The sequence below is a fragment of the Physella acuta genome, unplaced genomic scaffold, assembly GCF_028476545.2.
Source record: "Physella acuta isolate Inbredline_101_S28 unplaced genomic scaffold, ASM2847654v3 ptg000548l, whole genome shotgun sequence".
NCBI classification, from domain to species: Eukaryota; Metazoa; Mollusca; class Gastropoda; family Physidae; genus Physella; species Physella acuta.
Window position 1 is genome coordinate 918,542 of NW_026732067.1, and position 23,207 is coordinate 941,748.

The 23,207-nt window shown below is 38.5% G+C and overlaps 1 protein-coding gene across 1 annotated transcript in view; it reads right to left on the minus strand.

Moving 5' to 3' along the window:
- Nucleotides 1-7,951: 7,951 nt before the first annotated feature.
- LOC131946184 (potassium voltage-gated channel protein Shaw) overlaps nucleotides 7,952-23,207 on the minus strand; it is a 28,388-nt gene continuing 13,132 nt past the window's right edge. Inside the window, exons 2-4 of the mRNA XM_059306837.1 lie at nucleotides 20,013-20,098; nucleotides 11,116-11,295; nucleotides 7,952-9,165 (exon numbers count right to left, since the gene is read on the minus strand). Coding sequence (XP_059162820.1) covers nucleotides 8,035-9,165; nucleotides 11,116-11,295; nucleotides 20,013-20,098 — 1,397 coding nt within the window. The 3' untranslated portion in view covers nucleotides 7,952-8,034. The remainder of the gene's footprint in view (nucleotides 9,166-11,115; nucleotides 11,296-20,012; nucleotides 20,099-23,207) is intronic.

Sequence of the window (23,207 nt, forward strand, 5' to 3'; positions counted from 1 at the left end):
AACACAAGAAACAGTATTTCAGCGTGGTTTTTAATTATTAATAAACTGCGAACTTGTTTAATTTTAAATGCATAAAAAGAGCTACAGGCTATACAATCTGTGGAAAAAAGCCAAAATGTGATTAAATTTTGAGAAAATTGCTTAGTATGCCAAGTTGAAGTTTTAATGTAGAGAAACAAATTCAGATGCCAAATAAGGAACACAATTTGGTATGTAGTAAAATTTAGTAAAAACTATTATAAGGTTTTAAAAAAATAAAGGAATAAAAGATATCAAACAATTCATGTGCGAGTTGAATGTGTTCAAGTATATATACATATTTAATTCAGTAATAAATTACAAATGAAATAATTAAAAGATAATTACAGCAACAACACAAGAATTTGTGAAATGGTTGGACACACGACTGTGTGTTTCCACGTGTGTCAATGGTGTGTCACTGGTAACACGTGACAGATTAGTTCATCAATATTGAGCAAGTCTAGTCAAAATTTTGACTCTAATAGACATACAAGATAAGTTCAAAGACAAACGTGTTTAAAATTAACCATGTGTCAAGAACAGTGACAACATTGTGTGAGTGAAATATAACTGAATGTATTTTTATTTAAAGAAATAAAAAGTTGAAAACTATAAAAGTGACTAAAAGGGTAGATTCTAAACTACTTGCTATATAATGTTTATTTCAAGGGGCATAACTCACATTGATCATCACACAGTGAAGGTTTCAAGACCGACAACACAACTGCAAACAAAATACTTCCCAAGTTCTTTAAGATTTCACGCATAGTGAACAATATTACGCTGTAAAACCTTTCAGTTTTTTGATTAATATTTATTTACGATCAGCAATGTTCAATAAAAGAACAAATACTGCACTTACAATTCCGGAACTAACCTAATCTGTTTTTAAGAACTTTAACGATGAAGTATTTCCCCTCACATAAAGACTTTGAATGTGTGATGTGTAAGTGATCTAGCTTAGGCAAAATGATCTATGTTTCTAAATGTTTTTCCTTTTTAAAAAAAAAATGTTTTTCCTTCCCATAGTATATAATCACATACATGACATCATGTAAATTTTCATTATGTACATTTGCGAAACCTTTCGTTTTCATTTGATGTTCGAAATTATGTTAAGAATTTGATGTTGATGAACTTGTTTTAAATTGCAAATAAAAGTAGTTTAAGAAAAAATTCCTAAATGTTATACCACCGTTTTATTAAGTTTCCTAAAAGTATATTGAATATAGACTGCAGTGGTTCGTTATAAAGTGTTCCGATTTTTAAAAATAACGTCGTATAACGAGGTGTGTGTAAAGAGTGTAGAACTACGACTCAAACATGGTGTTATGAAAATTGTGGGTTTCTTTCGTTTAACCGTACCCTTATATTAGTAAATCTTACAAGCAGACATTAAAGTCTAGAGCTAGTTTTAAAGGATAGTGCTCATGATATGTTTCAAGCGGGTGTAACATATTCTACGACGTTAGCTGTACGGTATGGCTAATCGACATACACCTTATGTTATGTGGTGCTGCTAAATGGTAACTGAAAGACACTGATGAAAGCTAATTAAAATGGAAGGTTTTTTTCACCTAGAATCACCTCTAAGTAAGTCACGTGACAGTTGATGGTACATTCACACTAGCTCGATCAACATCTACTTAAGTCAAGTGACAGTTGATGGTACATTCACACTAGCTCGATCAACATCTACTTAAGTCACGTGACAATTAAATGGTACATTCACACTAACTCAATCAACATCTACTTAAGTCATGTGACAGTTGTTAGGTAATAACACACACACACACTTCAACGTTATCAACATCAAATGGTAAGAAATTTGTCTAAAGCTATCACCCATATAAAAACTGACTTGAAATTTATTAGTTCTGAGGGGATTGCACACTAGCATTATCAACATTACGCACGAAATTTGTCCTAGTGATTATATAAAATTGGAAAGAATTTTTATTTGCTAAAGAAAAAAAAAACAACAACCGAGATTTAAACTCCGTGAGCTACAATATGTGATGCAGGTGCCACCACAGTTGGGTCTGTTTCAGAGCACCTATCTACCGATTCATTCAGAACTTTCTACAAGACAAGAGTTTAGAAAATGTTTATCCACAGAAAATGTTTTCATGTTGCTTCACGTATTTCAAATTTGAAGAATTAAGTTATTTTTCTGTGCAGCTCTCGTTATATTGTTGGAAGAAATAATTTGAAAATTCATATCTCTCATCAAAGATTGAGGACGGTGAAACAGAATAGTTCCAAATTGTTAATAACATTTTAAAATGTGTGTACACATTTAAACAGCCGTAAGATTTAATAGCACATTTCCTTCTCTTCATCATGTAGTAGAGGCTATTCTAAAAATGTTTGTAAATATAGTTTTAAGATGTAATTAAAAATTGAGAATAGCAAGGGATTTTAACGCTGATCATTCAAGCGCTTAAAATAAATAAATTATACAATAAAACTGTTCAAAAACTCGTTCCAGTAAGGAGAAAAAGGTTTCAACAGCAGTATAATTTGTAATTAATTGAAAGATTTTACAATTTTATCCAGAAATCGTATAATTTTCTATAGTTAAACCACAAAATAAGAAAACATTGAGTTATCTAACCTGATTAAAATACCCTTTATCCAGTGTGTTGTTTTTCAAGTCTGTTATTCGTTGTTAATTAGAAGTAAAAAAAAAACCCATGTAAACCAAAACATTATAGTCTTAATTTTATACACTGTTTGAACCGAGTAGATACCGTTGTCATAGAAACAAGAGTTTAAATATGTCGTGTCGTTTTCAATACAGGGGAGGTAATAAGAGGTGATGTCAGATATCAGAGGTGGTGTAGCCAGCTATCGTAGCTGGTGTGGTCAGCTATAAGAGCTGGTGTGGTCAGCTATAAGAGGTGGTGTGGTCAGCTATAAGAGGTGGTGTGGTCAGCTATATGAGGTGGTGTAGTCAGCTATAAGAGGTGGTGTGTTCATCTCTGTCCACTAGCACAAGAATTCAAGGCAAGGCAAACAGACAAATACTTGTGATGTCCAGGAGCCTACAAAGCTCTCTCGCTCACCTTATAATAAATGAGGGAAATATAAAATATCTAGTCACTACCTAATATATTTACCTCAATATAGAATAGACTGATTATGACACAAGTGCCCTAAAAGTTTAAAAAAAAATAAAACACCATCATAATTTTTTTTAAAGGAAAGAGAATGCAAAGTTCGGGGACGTCTCTTCAATACTCTTTTGGAAGATTTAAGAAAGTTTTGTTTTACAAACTAAAAACAATTTTTGTTTTGAAAGGTGGAAAGATGTGGGGGAGGGGGGAAGGGGGAGATGGGATCTGTAAGGACAAAAACAACAGCCTACGTGATACATTTTGTTGTACAACAACAACAAAATTACGTTGTTTTTAACGGCTTGTGGGTTTTAGAAAGCTGATGAACGCTCACTTCCATGTTGATTATGCAAATTGCCATCTAGCAAAGGGAAGCTATGAAAAATGTATTGTCTGGCAGAGTTACGCGAGTTGTAAGCGCCTGTTTTTAAACGCGATTGATTACACACCACTTCTTCAAGCTGGAATCTAGACAAAAGACCTTCCAAACATTTTTTTTGTTACATTGCACCCCCCCTCGCCCCCCACTAACATTTTCTCCTTTCTGAATTCTTAACCTAACTCAGATGCCAAAACTATTGAGTATAAATTCATGAGTCTTTTGTCTGAGTAGCGCACATAACCCAGGCGGGTCGCCAGTATCTGAATAGAGAGTTGAAACATAATTTTGGCATGATGCCTGAATGGCGAAGTATCGTCCTAGTATGCGGGGGGGGGGGGGGGAATACCATTTCGGTACTGTATACAATTCCCGTAGGAAATTTGGATAGAGGGATCGAATCCTGGTGTGTATGACAGTACGATTACTTTCAGCTGATCAGATGACCTTTGACCTAACGACCTTTGTACAGCCACACCAACGTGTGAGGGTTCTGTGTACTTAGAGATCAGTAATACCAACACATAGTTAGTGGTTGACAAGGATATACGCATGGGCATATTAGACTTGGGGCTGAGTAAGGGCAGATTTGGCTCCTGGCTGAGCAAGGGCAGATTAGGCTCCTAGCTGAGCAAGGGCAGATTAGGCTCCTGGCTGGGCAAGGGCATATTAGGCTCCTGGCTGAACAAGGGCAGATTAGGCACCTGGCTGAGCAAGGGCAGATTAGGCTCTTAGCTGAGCAAGGGCAGAGTAGGCTCTTAGCTGAGCAAGGGCAGATTAGGCTCCTGGCTGGGCAAGGGCAGAGTAAGCTGAAGATAGAGCTCATGGACTTTAACAGTTAGTTTAATCTAGAGCATCTGTCTAAAAAGTACCCGGTGCCCCTTTAACTAATACATCCCTTTACTATTTATCTTGTTATAGCTATTTAAACATTTCTAAAATCTTATCCCCCCCACCCCAATGCAGCCCGATCAGCCACCCCCCTTACCAATTAATATGCCATTTTCGAGACTTCACATAACAGGAATGTAATTATCAATGTCTTAACAGGCATAAACAGTCACGGAATGAAAAGTGAAGTAAATATTACACCGTCGGAATTAAATTTTATACAGTCTAATGAATGAACAATTTAGGATCTTCATTGCCTTCGAAAATTATAATAAGATCATTCAAGCGAATCACTAGTTAAATTAAAATGTACGAGTTATAATTTATCTCCCAAGTACAATTACTTGCATATTTAAAGCTTAATAATGTGGGTAATGCCTCCGTTTAAAATTTTTTTCCCCACATAGAATCATGTTAACTTTTATTGTGTTTTAAAAATAGAATAATTAGTTTGACTAAGATTGTGATCTATGAGCAACACACAATTTTCTATGACATAATTGATATTGATATGCTGTGTATACTACGCTCAACACACCCACTCTGCAGCGCTGTGAACACCCCCCCCTCCGATCGTCCCCCCTCACGAACACCCTCCACGAAAACCCCATGAAAACCCCAAGAACACCCTAAGAACACCCCACGAACACCCCCACGAACACTCCCTCTCACATACACTCGTGCGATAACGTTTTGTTTAAGATAACCACTTGAGCTAAACACGAGTTATCCCCCCACATCTATAATACCATACCAAGGGAGATCAGTAGCCAAATGTAACTACACTTACATTAGCTCGGGGGAAGTGTTGACATTTCTGTGGGCTTGGATGTGGAGAGAAGGGGAAGGAGGAGGGAGAAGACAACAAAGTACTCATGGAGTCTCTCAATTCAATGCGAAGGTACAGCACACATTTTGGTTGAAATATCAACAAGACCTTAGTGGGGAACAAAAAAACTTAGGACTAAATCGGAGCTTGTCACATGACCATATTTTCTCAGGGCGGACCGCAGGAGGGGTGGGCTGGGGCGGAAGGTGTGTGTGGGTAGCGGGGAGGGAAGGCAATCTATTCGTCATGACTAAAACAAACTAACAATCGTTAGAAAACGTAAATAAGCTTGAAATACAAAACATTATTTGTACAAGTTGTAAGTATTTCTAACAACCAGTCTGTAGATCATATAGTATTACCAGTCAACAAAAGAAGAAAACAGCTAAGGGTTGGAAAACAAAAACGGCTTTTCATTTAAAAAATGTAAAGAAAAATCATACATTGATCAATGATTAAAAATTAAATAATATCACCGTATCTTACACAAAGCAAGTGAGTATGTTTTGTTTAGTTCGTGGAAGACTACGCTAAGGATGACGTGCGGAATAATTTGATAAAACGGGCTCCCATACTTTACAGTGGCATTTCTATGGCACTCCGTGTAATCATTTATACACATTTATTTTTGTATGAGGATAAAAACAATTGGCGAGGTAAGCGTCAAATTCAAGCTACATTAAAATTAACAGTAGCTCCAGTAACATCGACAGAAATATGTATCGTATAAACATGTATGGTACATATATACATACAATAATTAAAACACCAAAGCAAATTAAACGTTAACATATCTAACAAATGAAATGACATGGCATTAGGCTTGCAAAAAACGATAGGTTCAATAACTTTAAATTCCGCATCAACACAAATCGAGTTACCTTCAAGCATCTCTTCGGGGATGAAAGGGGTGGGGGACTAAGGAGAGAGGCCTTTCGAAGAAAGACTACCGTAACACTTTCCGGAATTTTTAAGTGCGCCCCACCAGGAAGCCTTAAGTACAATCCAGCCCCTCACCCACCCCCGGAATAAAACATGTGAAAGAAACCCTGGATATTATCACTCGGAGACTTGAAGCCCCGACCCTGAGGCATTAACCCTGTGTAAAAAGTTCGACCCCATTCGTGTATCATACCCCATCAGAGATATCAAAGACATTAACCACGCCCCGAGATGTTAAACTCCGCCCAAAGATGTTTACATGTAAGCGTCCCCACCAACTCCCCCAACCTTCTTGTTGAATTTAAATAACAGAATTACAACCAATTCGCTAATTTGCAATTATCATGTGATGCGATTGTTTATAAACATTTGGAAAACCTCGGTAATAAAGTGTCAACATGTGATAGTGCTACAGGTAGCAATGGCTACAACCACAGATCATCAACAGGTGATGGTAGCAATAGCAACAATCACTAGGTGGTGTAGCAATGGCTACAGCCACATATCATCAACAAGTGATGGTAGAAATGGCTACAACCACGGATCATCAACAGGTGATGGTAGCAATAGCTACAATCACTACTTTGTGTAGCAATGTCTACAGCCACCCACTTGATGGTAGCAATAGCTACAGTCACAATATGATGGTAGCAATAGCTACAGTCACAATGTGATGGTAGGAATAGCTACATTCACAAGATGATGGTAGAAATAGCTACAGTCCCTGTTGTAAGTAGCAATAACTCCATTCACAATGTGATGGTATCAATAGCTAAAGTCGTACATGTGCGAGGTTATTCACGAAGATAAGTTGAAGCACACTTTTACTAAACAGCCAGCATTATAAAACCATTTATTAAACAAAAACTTGCATTAAGTATTGTTTATAAAAAGCTGCTTCAATAAAAACCATCATTACAAACAACCTCTTTAAATAGACATCGATTTAATTAGTTTGTATCTTCATTAACCTCATTAGATTAGAAATAAAATAGCATGGTTACTTTAAAGCCGCAAGCCTTGTAGTTAAATTGCTAATTGAAATGTAAGGAAGTTTGTGCATTCGCTATTTCACAAGGAATCCGGTGACTAGCCGTACCATATACAAAAACCTAACCATACACACGGTATCATGATCATTATAAAACACACGAGTCAATATTAAAAAGAAATGGGATGAAATTAAGTAACAAGCACTTCAGTATTTGCTGTAATCAAAATAAAGTGGTAGAATTATTCAAGGCGAAAATCAGGCAGAAGGCAAAAAATAGATTTATAAAATACAGGCGTATGGGCGAGAGAAGTGGCTAAAATGTTTGAATGGGGGGGGGGGGGGAAATTGAGTTTGATGTTCTTAATATTTATGTGCGGGTGTGTGTGGGATGATGCCTTTGATGTTTACGTTTGTGTATGTGTGGGGGTGAGTGGGGTGGAGTGGGGTGGGGGGGGGTTGAAGTATGGATATAAAAGCTGGATGTCCTTAATGTTTACGTTTGTGAGTGTGGTGTGTAGGTGTGTTGAAGTGGGGGACCTCTGGGCATGACGCCCTTAATGTTTACGTGTGGGGGGTGTGGGTGTGTGTGAAGTGGGGGGTGTGGTAGTGTGAAGTGGGGAACCTCTGGGCATGACGACCTCAATGTTTACGTGTGGGGGGTGTAAAGTTGGGCCCGTAGAGTACGATGACCTTAATGTTTGCGTGTGGGGGGGGGGGGGGTGTGAAATTGGGCCCGTAGAGTACGATGACCTTAATGTTTACGTGTGTGGGGGGGGTGTGAAGTTGGGCCCGTAGAGTACGATGACCTCAATGTTTACGTGTGGGGGGTGTGAAGTTGGGCCCGTAGAGTACGATGACCTCAATGTTTACGTGTGGGGGGTGTGAAGTTGGGCCCGTAGAGTTCCTCCGTGGGCTCCTGCAGGATGATGTCCATCATGGATGACGTGTCGCAGAACTTGGCCAGGGGCACGTACCGCGTCTTGACCATGCCGTTACCCTGTTTGCTGTCCTCGCCCGCGCTGGATGCGATGGCGGCGGCGGCCCCGTTGGTGGATCCGTTGGTGGCCCCGTTGGTGTTGGCCGAGGTCAGGGTCTGCATCTTGAGCAGCACCGCCCCGTAGTCGGGGTGCTGGGGCGGGGAGAACGTGTCCGTCTCCTCCTCGTCCTCGCTCTCGGCGTCCTCCTGGAATGTCTTGACCCTCGGCGACAGCGACCTTGACCTGACGTGCTCGTAGAAGAGCGTGAAGTTGTTGGAGATGACGGGGAAGGTCAGCGCCACCAGCAGCACACCGCACACGGCGCAGGCGGTGCCCACGATGTACCCGATCGGCGACGACGGCGTGATGTCGCCGTAGCCCACCGTTGTCATGGTGATGATGGCCCACCAGAACCCGATAGGAATGGTCGTGAATTTAGTCCCCCCGCCGTTGATGGCATCGCGCTCGGCGTAGTAGATCATCGTGGCGAAGATGAGCGTTGCCAGCAGAAGAAATATAAACAGCATCATGAGTTCCTGAAGACTCGCCCGCAGCGCGTACACCAGCACTTTGAGCGCCTGGTAGTGCTTGACGAGGTGGAAGATGCGGAACATTCGGAAGATCCTCAGCGTGAACATAATCTCGAAGACAAAGCGCTCGTTGAGGTAGCAAGACTCGTGAAGCTCCGAGTGCTCGAAGATGACCTGCACGTAGAGCGGCACCAGCGCGAGCAGGTCGATGATGTTCATGATGTTCCGGATGAACTTGAACTTGCCGGGCGAGACGACGAAGCGGAGTACGAGCTCGAGGGAGAAGAAGATGGTGCAGATGAAGTCCAGGACGTTGAGGGCGTCGTTGGATTTGAGCGCCACGTGGACCGTTTTGTTGTCGTTGCCGTAGCTGCAGGTGGCGTTGGTGATGTTGGTCTGGGTGGGCCTGAGGTCGGGGAGCGTCTCTAGACAAAAGCCGGCGATGGAGGTCGCGACAAACAGGAAGGATGTGATGCCGTACAGCTGTGGAGGAAATCAAAAACACTTTCTGGTCAATTCAGTTTTACCATCAAACAAAAATCAAAAACCCTTTCTGGTGAAATCAGTTTTACCATCAAAGAAAAACCAAAAACCCTTTCTGGTGAAATCAGTTTTACCATCAAAGAAAAACCAAAAACCCTTTCTGGTGAAATCAGTTTTACCATCAAAGAAAAATGAAAAAAAAAAAACCCTTTCTGGTGAAATCAGTTTTACCATCAAAGAAAAATTAAAAAAAAAACAACATTTTCATTAATCAAGTATTAGCATCATACAGGGAGGAAATCAAAATCCTTTCTGATGATCAAATTTTAACAGTAAAGTTTGTGACTTAAATATTTGATATGCGTACCACACCGGTTGGTGGAATTGGAGCTAAGTTGACTGCTAGAGTGGCTAACCTAACCTTAACCCTGTCTAGAACTGTAGCTCTGAGTTTAACAATGTCTCTAGATTTATCCTTAACCCTAATACTAAACCTGCTCCCAATACCAGTAAAACAAAACCATTTAAATTATACCACATCATAATTACACCCAACGTTTAATTACCGAGTATTTTGCTTATCGCTAAATCTTCGCCGTGGTCAAAGGAAAATTAGCACACACACACAAAATGAGGAAATGCAATTTTTATAACACTACCACAAATGCCATGGCTTAATTAAAATTCGTTTCACCCAATTTAAATGAAAATATGCGCAAGTAACTCTAAAAGGAAATAATTAACTGAATAAATTTTAAATTCTTGTTGAATTTTTTAAATGTAAAAGCACAATTTGAAAAAAGAATTTTTCTCTGTCCACATAGTATTGTAACCAGTTTTTGGCACTCAGAATGTCGTTTGATTGCTGATCGTTTCCCTTGAGAAGAATTGCGGCAGCCCAACACCAATTCTGAAACATGTGAATGCCCATCAAAGACTATAGGCGCCGGAATACCGGCTAGAGAAAAAAATCTCCGGCATTCCGCCACCGGCAAGATTTTATTCAGTATTCGACTATCTTGGAGCGACAGGACTCTATTCGATTATCTTCGGACCGACAAGCTTTATTCCGTATTCGACTATCTTCGAGGATATTTCTTGTCTATTAGACAGGATCGTAATCTTTAGAAAACGCCAGCATCGATTCTAGTAGGAAATTTAAATTTGTCAAGGATTTTCTGAAAAAAGTCCTATAGTCCCCGTCTAGCTAGGGGTGTTTTGGAAAATTAAAAAAAACTGAAGAGAATGATGAATAAATAATTACCCATGATTCAATTGCAACTTTATAAAAATATGAATGGAAAATTATAATATGTGTTAAATTTAAATAAATGGTTTTATTAAGAATTTCACATTTGTTTTTGAAAAAGAAAACATGTAAATTTAATAGCAATGCCATTTTGCTTCCGAATAAAAGAACAATCAAGTTTCAAAATACCAATTATTATTATTAAAAAGTATTAACTAAATTTTGTATATTGAAAAACGTTATAAAATGTTATATAAGAAGCGAATAAAACCATACAAAATGTAACCTTCATAAAACATTCTATAAATGAACCCAACTGCACTCCATTAAACATGTTAAAAACGAACCCAATAGCACCACACAAAACAAGTTAAAAATGAACCCAACTGCACCCCATAAAACACGTTCTAAACGAACCGAACTGCACCCCATAAAACATGTTCTAAACGAACCGAACTGCACCCCATAAAACACGTTCTAAACGAACCGAACTGCACCCCATAAAACACGTTCTAAACGAACCGAACTGCACCCCGTAAAACAAGTTAAAAATGAACCCAATTGCACCCCATAAAACACGTTCTAAACTAACCCAACAGCACCCCATAAAACATGTTCTAAACCAACCCAACAGCGCACCATAAAACATGTTCTAAACCAACCCAACAGCGCCCCATAAAACACGTTCTAAACGAACCCACCATGGCTAGCCTAGATGTCCTGGGGTGGTCCATGATGAGCCAGAGCTTCATCTGCACGTGTCTCCAGCCCTTGAGGTTGCTGAGGTCCACCTTCATCTGCTCGTGCTCCAGACTTTTGTTGAAGGAGTTGAGGATTCTTTGGTTCTCGATGTACGATCTGTAGTGGCGCCAGCAGCAGGCCTGGGGGAGAGATACGTGAGAGATTGTTGGAGGTTGTGACCCGTGGGTGTTGACCTGGGTCACAGGGGAAATGACCCGGGTACATGGGTCATGGGGAAATGACCCGTGTACATGGGTCATGGGGAAATGACCCGTGTACATGGGTCATGGGGAAATGACCCGCGTACACGGGTCATGGGGAAATGACCCGCGTACATGGGTCATGGGGAAATGACCCGTGTACATGGGTCATGGGGAAATGACCCGTGTACATGGGTCATGGGGAAATGACCCGTGTACATGGGTCATGGGGAAATGACCCGTGTACATGGGTCATGGGGAAATGACCCGTGTACATGGGTCATGGGGAAATGACCCGTGTACATGGGTCATGGGGAAATGACCCGTGTACATGGGTCATGGGGAAATGACCCGTGTACATGGGTCATTTCCCCATGATCCGTGCTCGTTGGAAAGGAACATGGGAGTAATGCCAGTAGTATTTAGGAAATAACCCACCCCTAGTCTATCCAAATTGGAAATGGGAAAATGATTCACGTGCTAACATGGGGGCTTGCAGAATTGACCCACTTCCCGACGAGGGTTGCAGAAAAAACCCGAAATGCCGACATGCAGTAAAGACCTTTTTGTTGACGCCGGGGTTTTTAGGAATGACCCACGTCCCTACGTAGGCTTGTAGAAAATACCCAAGCTTTGACACCGGGGGCTTCTAGAAATGACCCACGTACGAGACAGTGATGGGACTGAGTTAGAACATAACTAAGCGCAAAAGTGACGTCATGTGGTTTTCCACCGCCCCAGGCCAGGCCGTCATTTTCTTTTCACATGAATATATTTCACGGCTAGTTAAGTAGCCGAATACATTAATTACTGAAAGTCTACTTGCTTCAGACAACAACCCCTCATTCCCCACTGGCATTCGAATCGTCTCCCTTGTTCCCCACTCTCTTTAGATCGTCTCCCTTATTCCTAACTTTATTTTGCTGCTTACACTGTTGTCCACTCTCTTCAAATAATCTCCCTTGTTCCCCACTCTCTTCAAATAATCTCCCTTGTTCCCCTCTCTCTTCAAATAATCTCCCTTGTTCCCCTCTCTCTTCAAATAATCTCCCTTGTTCCCCTCTCTCTTCAAATAATCTCCCTTGTTCCCCTCTCTCTTCAAATAATCTCCCTTGTTCCCTATTCTCTTCAAATAATCTCCCTTGTTCCCTATTAACTTCAAATAATCTCCCTTGTTCCCCTCTCTCTTTAAATAATCTCCCTTGTTCCCTATTATCTTCAAATAATCTACCTTGTTCCCTATTATCTTCAAATAATCTCCCTTGTTCCCCCCTCTCTTCAAATAATCTCCCTTGTTCCCTATTATCTTCAAATAATCTACCTTGTTCCCTATTAACTTCAAATAATCTCCCTTGTTCCCCTCTCTCTTCAAATAATCTCCCTTGTTCCCTATTATCTTCAAATAATCTACCTTGTTCCCTATTATCTTCAAATAATCTCCCTTGTTCCCCCCTCTCTTCAAATAATCTCCCTTGTTCCCTATTATCTTCAAATAATCTACCTTGTTCCCTATTATCTTCAAATAATCTACCTTGTTCCCTATTCTCTTCAAATAATCTACCTTGTTCCATATTCTCTTCAGATCATCTCCCTTGTTCCCCATCCTCTTCAAATAATCTCCCTTGTTCCCCTGTCTCTTCAGATCGTCTCCCTTGTTCCCCATTCTCTTCAAATAATCTCCCTTGTTCCCATGTCTCTTCAGATCGTCTCCCTTGTTCTCCATTCTCTTTAAATAATCTACCTTGTTCCCTACTCTTTAGATCGTCTCCCTTGTTCCCCATTCTCTTCAAATAATCTCCCTTGTTCCCATGTCTCTTCAGATCGTCTCCCTTGTTCCCCATTCTCTTTAAATAATCTACCTTGTTCCCTACTCTTTAGATCGTCTCCAGAGGCGTATCCAGGTTTTCGTTGTAGGGGGAGCGAAAAGAGCAAAAAAGGCGCCGAATTTTTAACACGTTCTATATACGTGTATTATATATATATATATATATATATATATATATATATATATATATATATATATATATATATATATATATATATATATATATATATATATATATATATATATATATATATATATATGATGTAAAATAAATTGAAAGTAGCACTCTAAAGAAATAAGAAAAAACACACAATGTAGGCCGACAAAACAAAAATTGTATCAATGTAAAAAAAAAAAAAAAAATAAATTAAAAAAAAAATATATATATATATATATATATATATATATATATATATATATATATATCTATATATATATATATATCTATCTATATATATATATATATATATATATATATATATATATATATATATATATATATATATATATATATATATATATATATATATATATATTTATATAAATATATACACACACACTACAACCAAAAACAATGAACGCGACACAATCTGTTTTGTAATTCTTGTAAAAAAAAAATTCTTACATAATGATTCCTGGGAAATTATTTAAGACAAGTGAAATAGGGGAAATAATCACTCTCTTAATATAAATATGTATATAACTACACATTTAATTAAAAATGTCAAAACAAATAAATATTTACTTTAGAATATAATGAAACTGTTTAACACTATTCGTATTTACAAATTTCTTTTGTCTATAATCATAATTTAATATATCGTTATCATAAATGCTAAAGTATTACAGCATAATGAAAGTTTTTAAAATCAGAGTTTGTATAAAACCACGCTCTTCGATATAATAGAAAAACACTCGGATTAACAGCCTACATTTAACTGAATATACGTCTTTTTAGTTCAGATCATATATTTTTAATTAAATACTGCTTCTTTGTGTTTTATAAAGATCATTTTTAACATAGTGATAGGTATGGGTTAGATCACACATCTTTTTACTGGTAATTACAAAAACAATATTCACAGAGTTTTACGTTTAACAAGCTAATGTTCTGGCGGCATGGTACTTTGGTACATCAATACGCGTTTTTCTACATGTACTTAACAGATCAGTTCGGGGTGGGTTGGGCGGGGGGGGGGGGGGGGGGGGTTCAACTTCATTCACCACTGTCCGGTCACTTTAGGTAAATTATCAAACCCAGTGTATACCCAGGTGTGACATTAATGCCGCTCTACACAATTGTAGTGGTGAGGTGTGTGGGGGGGGGGGGGGGGGAGATAACCAACTCAGAGTGAACATAGCGTCAGTTTTTAGATGACTGTTCTTAACATACATATATACTACACAAATATATATTACACAAATATATATTACAGAAATAGATTTAAATAAGTACAAATATATATTACACAAATATATATTACAGAAATAGATTTAAATAAGTAGCAGTGGTATTATGACAATATTTTTTTTACAGAGGGTCCATGAGGGAGGGGGGTTGTAACTGTTTCATATAATTTGTAATCGTAATCACTATCGCCCAAACTGTAAGAATACTACTATTTCATTGTGATGACGCTTTTGAGCTTGTCAAAATTTCCCCACCACTACGCAGTTTGCTCATAAGTAAATGTAAATAGAGGTGCCACATCAGTTGTATTTGTTTCTGTATTGTAATTTTTTTTAAATTAATCACACGATTCAAACTGTATATATAAAGTAATTATGTGTGAAGTTTTATGCATAACATTTTCTAATTCAATTATTCGTAAGCAAATACATTATTCAGTTGCCTTAAACTTAACACCCCTCTTGCCAAGTAGTACTACCCGTAGAGGTTTTTTAAACATTGCAAAGCATCGTAATGGTTATTTTTAGAATGGCAAACTGATGCAGCTGTTAATACGTGTTGTAAACGTAGACACTGCTAGACTAGTACAATAATGCTTAATTGCTGCATGAAAAGAAATCTTGTGATTTACATAGATGTGCCGACCAAAAATATTTTTTTTAACAAATATAATTGTTTAAAACTTTGAGTTTAAAAAGTTTCCAAAAAGGCGCCACTTTGATGAAAATGGCCAGAGGGGGAGCGGCCGCTCCCCCTGCTCCCCCCCTGCGTACGCTACTGATCGTCTCCCTTGTTCCCCACTTTCTATTGATGATCTCCCTTGATACCAAATCTCCTCATATACCCCACGCCATCCCCATTCCTCACAAAGTGTTTCCACCCCTTTCCTTCCGCTTTGTCTTAGCAATTACCTCCCCTATTTTTCTTTGAAATTTTATATCCACCATTTCTTCCCCTCCATTGACATATTTTCTTTCAACTTTGCAATCAACCGAGTTCTCTCCATTTCAATCAAAAACCTTAGCAACCCAACCCCTTTTTGAACCCCACTCTCACCCGACCAACCCCACCCCAGGAAACAAGGGACACAACCCAGCAATCACATTTTCAGACCATCCCAGTAGACAGATGGTCAAATCGATTGTGTATTGGGCTAGTGATAGATAAAGATGTATGTGAATGGATAACTCTAAACTTTAGTGGGAAGGGATTGCAACATACAGTACTATAATGACGTCATTTGATATGGATACTATAAACTTTAGTGGGAGGGGCTTGCAACATACAGTACCCAAATGACGTCATTTGGTATGAATAATCTAAACTTTAGTGGGAGGGGATTGCAACATACAGTACCCAAATGACGTCATTTGATATGAATAATCTAAACTTTAGTGGGAGGGGCTTGCAACATACAGTACCCAAATGACGTCATTTGATATGAATAATCTAAACTTTAGTGGGAGGGGCTTGCAACATACAGTACCCAAATGACGTCATTTGATATGAATAATCTAAACTTTAGTGGGAGGGGCTTGCAACATACAGTACCCAAATGACGTCATTTGATATGAATAATCTAAACTTTAGTGGGAGGGGCTTGCAACATACAGTACCCAAATGACGTCATTTGATATGAATAATCTAAACTTTAGTGGGAGGGGCTTGCAACATACAGTACCCAAATGACGTCATTTGATATGAATAATCTAAACTTTAGTGGGAGGGGCTTGCAACATACAGTACCCAAATGACGTCATTTGATATAAATAAATAAAGAGGTATGTGAAAAGATAACTCTAAACCTTAGTGGGAAGGGCTTGCAAAATGCAGTACTCAAATGACGTCATTTTGACATGAACAGATCGTCGGCTTGAAAATCAATTTATCTAGAAATATTTTTTAAAGATTACCTTGTAATGGGATACGTCAGATCTAAATTAGGATAGACTTAAAACAAAACTTTTCTCCCCCCCCCCCCCCCCCCGTCGAGTTTTGATTATCTTCTTTTTTTATACCGTGTCGCTTTCAGATGTTTCACTGCATGGCGCCATCAAGCCAGAGAAACCCAATCAGTGATGAGGATAGTTTTTTTTTTAATTTTCTCTACCTCGTGGTCCAGTCACATGACTCCCGTAACTTGATCACCTCCTGGACATTGCGCTACTCAAGAAAAAAACGCCCAGCTCGCTAATTATGTCTGACATGACACGAGCCCACGTGGTCACGTGAGCGGTCATGTGACCAGCACATGGCGCAGACCGCCCTCTACTGGCAGATATTTTCCCCCAACGGCTTTCGAATTCCGGCAGCTAGGCCGTCTTTTCTTGATGTGAAATCAATAACACGGCCCCAGGCTCATGAAAACCTTCACCCCCACCCCCACCCCGACCCCTATTATAAATTTAATTCTTTTTATTTGATTCTAAAATTGCTGGAAATGTCTGGGGGAAAAAATAAAATTATTTTCAAATCAGTGTCTTTAAATTTCATTTTGAAAATAAGCTTTCGTAAATAACAATTTTCCCCACACAATGTTTATTAACAGTTATGCCCAGGAAAAATAAAAAATAAATCAGAACCTCATAAAATCAATACAAAATATCAAATTCATATATTTAAAATATTGAGTAATTTATTTTTTGTTTTTTTTTGTTTTGTACTTTAGTATTCTGAAACAGATATTCGATAGGCACGTTCGTATTTCAAATTTAACAGCGAAATAAAGGTCTGTGTACTGGACACATTTCTGTTTTTCTGGAAGAATATAAGTACAGTTGAAGTTTAAACAGACACATTGTGTACTATAGGAGGGCCTACAAGGAAGTTAAGAAGATATTTTTTTATCTTTTAGTGGCGGCAAAATACTTTTGTGTAGACCTAGCAGTAGCGTAGCGAGGGGGGGGGGACATATGTCCCCGGGCGCCGACCTTTGGGGGGCGCCAAAATGGGTTGGAAAAATAAATTAAAAGGTTGAGGGGGGTGCAAATCGAAAGTTTGAGGGGGGGGGGTGCAAATCGAAATCTTGAGGGGGGTGTGCAAATAGAAAGTTTGAGGGGGGGTGCAAATCGAAATCTTGAGGGGGGGGGGTGCAAATAGAAAGTTTGAGGGGGGGGTGCAAATCAAAATCTTGAGGGGGGTGGGGGGTGCAAATCGAAAAGTTTGTCCCCGGGCGCCGGGAAGGGTCGCTACGCCTCTGAGACCTAGTGTAGAAAAAAATTACTTTAACGTGAACGCACAATAATTGTTTTTACAAGCTTGTATTGAGCTTGCTTACTTTATCTTGTGTCGTGCTTCATCCATCATGGATCGAAGCTGGCTGTATAATATAGTGACCCGCACTTTTCTTTTTAGTTATTTACATAGTTCTTTATTATATATTTTAAAGAAAATAATTTATTTCCTCCTTTCTAGTGCTTTTATATATAAAAGCTTGTTATTAAAACGTTTTTATGCATTTTTTTAAAGTCACAGTTAGGGCAAATATTTGTTTTCCTACTTTACTGTAAGGGCAAATATTTGTTTTCTTTCTTTACTTTTATGGAAAATATTTGTTTTCTTTCTTTACTTTTATGGAAAATATGTGTTTTCTTTCTTTACTTTTATGGCAAATATTTGTTTTCTTTCTTTACTTTTATGGCAAATATTTGTTTTCTTTCTTTACTTTTATGGAAAATATTTGTTTTCTTTCTTTAGTTTAAGGGCAAATATTTGTTTTCTTTCTTTAGTTTAAGGGCAAATATTTGTTTTCTTTCTTTAGTTTAAGGGCAAATATTTGTTTTCTTTCTTTACTTTAAGGGCAACTATTTGTTTTCTTTCTTTAGTTTAAGGGCAACTATTTGTTTAGTGTGGTCCCTATGAGTGCAAACTATTTTTTTTCTATAGCCCTAGTGAGGGCAAAAGTCAATTTGTTCTTCTTCTAGCGAGGGCAAATATTTCTTTTCTTTACTTTGAGGGGAAATATTTTATTTACGAATTGTAAAGGCAAATATTTCTTTTTTCTAATCATTGTGAGGACTAATATTATTTTTATGCAAATATTGACATAAGCCATGCATTTAGTGGCCATCGACATCCATTTTTGAATCTACTTCTTGTATATTAAGTTGGCTGGTCGTAACAAAAATTAATTTAAAAAAAATAAAACTGGTTACTTATCACGAGCAGGGAAACAATTTAATGATTATCTGCCTAAAACAGCAAACTGTCTCATTTTTGTTCTAAAGCTCAACCTGAACTACTGATAAAATATTAACGTCAGAGCAAAAACTATGGATGAAATATAAAAGCCCTAGTATTTAACTATTAATGTATAAAAGCCCTCACATAAATCTATAGTTAAAATAGAAAAGCCCAAAGTACGGAACTATTGATGTATAAAAGCACGTATATAGTTAATTATATAGTTAATATTATAGTTAATTTATAGTTAAAATAAAAACAGCTCAATGCCCTTGTATGAATTATTGATGAAATATGAAAGCCCTGTTATGGAACTATTGATGTATGAAAGACATCACATAAATCTTTTGTTTAAAAAAGCCCAAAGCCCTAGTATACATTGTTGATGAAATATAAAAGCCCTATTATGGTCCTTTTGTTTAATATGAAAACTCATAGAGGAAACTATTGATGTGATATAAAAGGCCTAGCAGGGAACCGTTGATGAAGCATTAAAGCCCCCGTATGAAAATATTGATGGAACTCCGTGAAGAAACTCATCTTGGGGCAAACAGGACTAAACCAGTCCTGACAGTAACAAATAGAGTTTGTATTTGGTGTTTCAGGGGAGCGTGGTTGTTTCCCTTTACGAGAATTGGTTGCTAAAATTACATCACTACATTACATTTTTTTCAGAGCTGGTTTTAACCTGTAATCTTATGTTACAAGGTTCACCAGACCCGCAGACGAAAGAATGGAAATTTAAATTAGTTTTTTTTAGTGACTGTTATTTTTTTTTACGATGAAACTTTGGTAAACAGGATTTTCTTAATGAAAATGGGGGTGGGGGGGGGGGGGGGGTGGGGGGGGGGGTGTCGTCCATAAATGACGTTATACACCAAGACTATCTCCTTAGATAACTGGACCCAGCTGGTCAAGACTACAGTCTCAGACTGCCACAGACAACCCACTTTGACCTCACTAGACAAGAAGACCCGAATAGACTAATTACCCCACTAGACGACCCACCCTGACCTCACTAGATAAACGTCCCTATAAGCCAAAAGACCCTACTAGACAAAAGACCCCACTAGACAAAAGACCCCACTAGACAAAAGACCCCACTAGACAAAATACTCCACTAGACAAAAGACTCCAGTAGACAAAAGACCCCACTAGACAAAAAACCCCACTAGACAAAAGACCCTCCTAGACAAAAGACCCCACCAGAGACCCCCCCCCCCACTAGACGAGACCTACTTTGATCTGCAGCTCCTCGATTTGCCAGAAATCTAACTCACGCTTGACCACAGCCCCGCACACCTCCAGCGGTACGTGCAGCTCACCTGGGGAGAGGTAAACAACAGGGGTTAGGATTTGTGACACGAGATGTGTCCGTGTATGTGTCTATGTCTGTGTCCGTGTCTACATCTACGCCTACAATCAAGTCCATGTCCACGTCCTTTACTGGCATTTATAAACAGTCGCATAACTTTTTCGTATAGCAAAGTATAATTTCTGTATAATAGGTTATATATAAAATTATATATATACGAGCTGACCCATGCCGTAGCATACGCCGCTATTTAGTTGTTTTATTTTCTACTTTTCAGTAATTTATAATTTGTGAATTCGACAGTACCAATGCTGCCACTGAAAATATTTGCTTTAAAACACTAACCCCCTCCCTTTCCCATAACCCCTACCCTACCCCCCCCCCCCGTGAAAGCAGCCTCCTGTTAGTTACCTCTAGTAAGTTTAAACTCGTTTCAAACTAAATTATCTGCCCCTAATAGCCGTCACTAAACCCGGCTCTACGATTTGTAAACATTTAGCGTGAACCACAGCTCACCAGACCATGTGGGGGTGGGGTGGGGGTGGTAGTGATAGAGAGGAAGAGAGGGGACTGCAAGGCGCGCTTGCAGCTTGTTTTCTAACGTCTCCCAGAAGAGAATTACATATATTATATATATATATATTATATATATATATATATATATATATATATATATATATATATATATATATATATATATATATATATATATATATATATATATATAATATATATATATATATATATATATATATACCTGCAAAAACACACATTCATGTATAAGAATATATTAGATATAGAGAGGCGATAATAAAAGACCCAGTTCTCTCTAGTTCAAACAATAGGTGTTGTGCAAAAACAACCAACTTTTCATCGATGCATTGTTTTCTTTAAAGGCAGGATGCAGGTATTCATACATGAGTGACATGTCATGTTCATGTCAGTAGATGATACGCGGATGTCATTTGAATGACAGGTAAGCTTTGAAAAAAAACAACAAAAAAAAAAAACAACGAATCTTGGATATATTTTTATATGGAACTAATTTGAACAATCGCGTGATGAATATTTTTTTTTATACCATTACTGAGAGAGTAGGGACGGAGTGGCCAAATTGTAGAGCACTATACTGGCTAGAAAGTCTCGAGTTCGAATCTGGATTCAAGTCAGTAGAACGTCCATGAGTCCCACCAGATGGGTACCTAACTCACATTAGAATAAAGGCGGCTGGGTATAGTGCTGACCACACTATCCCTTCATATCCCGAGGTCACTGAAACAGCTGTAGGCCTACTCTACCCCGTGTGTCCTGGGCAAAAAACGGGAAAAAAAGATGATAAATGAGAGAATGCACCAATTTAAATATTGGGGTATGTTTAAGCCGAAGCTTTGAAATAAAATAGCCTATCATTGTGTGTTGATTCAATGAAGAGCCACGAAGTTTAATTAAATGAAAATAATCGTGTCATTCGATACCGCGAATAGCGTTATCTATTCAGTTACAGATGATCATTATATATCCCGCTTTATCGTGAGTACACAAACACGCTTGACCTAATGTACGTGCACGTATAAAGACGGTGAAGGAAATAATAACTGCCATCATAGACAATATTGACAGTGCCTGTATGTCTGGTCTGTGGGATGGGAGGAGGGGGGGGGGGAAGGATACGTAGAGATAATAACTTATGTAATACGGAGGTTCTTTGCAACTTAAGGATAATCGTGAGAAAATTGTGAGGGGATTGTGGGGGGGGGGGGGACGTCTGGAAGGTTGTGAGGGAACTGTGCGGGAATGTGTGGTAGGGCGGTTCTAGAATGTTCAGAGACAAACGAGGGGTGAATGGAGGAAATCGATCGTCTGCAATCGTCCAGCAGACGTCAACGGAACTGCAGACGCCGTGTAAGGAGCAGCCGACTGGTTAGATTGTGCACTTTAAATCAGTTGATGGATGATTGCAGTTTGATGCAGGTTTTTTTTTTAGTTAATGGACAATTGGGTAGGTGATGGACAAATACGGTTTAATGTACATTTTTGATAGACAAACGAGGTTTGATGCAATCTTTAATAAAGTTGATGGATATTTGCGTGGGCGATGGATGGAGAAATGCAGCTTGGTGACAAGTTTTAGTTTGATGTAGATTTACAAATTTTGCGGCTGTGGTTGATGGAGGGAGAATGTATTTTGTTGACATTTTTGTTTGTTGTTATGATTTCGGTGATGGGCAGTTGCATTTACTGGCACAGACAGAAACACAGACAAAAACCACAGACAAAACCACAAACAAAACTACAGACAAAACCACAGACAAAATCGCAGACAAAACCAAAATCAAAACCGCAAGCTTATACAAAACCACAGAAAAACCACAAAAAAACCAAAGACAAAACCAAAGACGAAATCAAAGACAAAACCACAGACAAAACCACAGAAAAAACCACAGACAAAACCAAAGACACAACCACATTCACGGCCAAAACCAAAGACAAAACCACAGAAAAAAAAACAAAGGCTCGGACAAAACAAGTCACATGCAGCCCTGCTGACACCCACGTAGAGACAAGAACAAACGAACACACAGACAACACAACTTTCAGATCGACAGCCTTCATCAGCAGCGATTGATCGTCCACAAGCCGGAATGGCGCCAAATTTGAATTTTGCTGAGCCAGGGATTTGTCAGCTTGTTAGCAACGTGAAGTCGTTTGGAGAATTGCCAAAATTAAGTCAGGGTGATGTCAGTCAATAGGAAACGTGTGAAAAATGTCTGTATCTAAGTCTGCTGTCAGCTAGCTGTAAACTTACATAGAATGTCTGTATCTAAGTCTGCTGTAAGCTAGATGTAAACTTACATAGAATGTCTGTATCTAAGTCTGGATGCTGTTAGCTAGATGTAAACTTACATAGAATGTCTGTATCTAAGTCTACTGTCAGCTAGATGTAAACTTTCATAGAATGTCTGTATCTAAGTCTGCTGTCAGCTAGATGTAAACTTACATAGAATGTCTGTATCTAATTCTGCTGTCAGCTAGTTGTAAACTTACATAGAATGTCTGTATCTAAGTCTGGGTTCTGTCAGATAGTTGTAAACTTACATAGAATGTCTGTATCTAAGTCT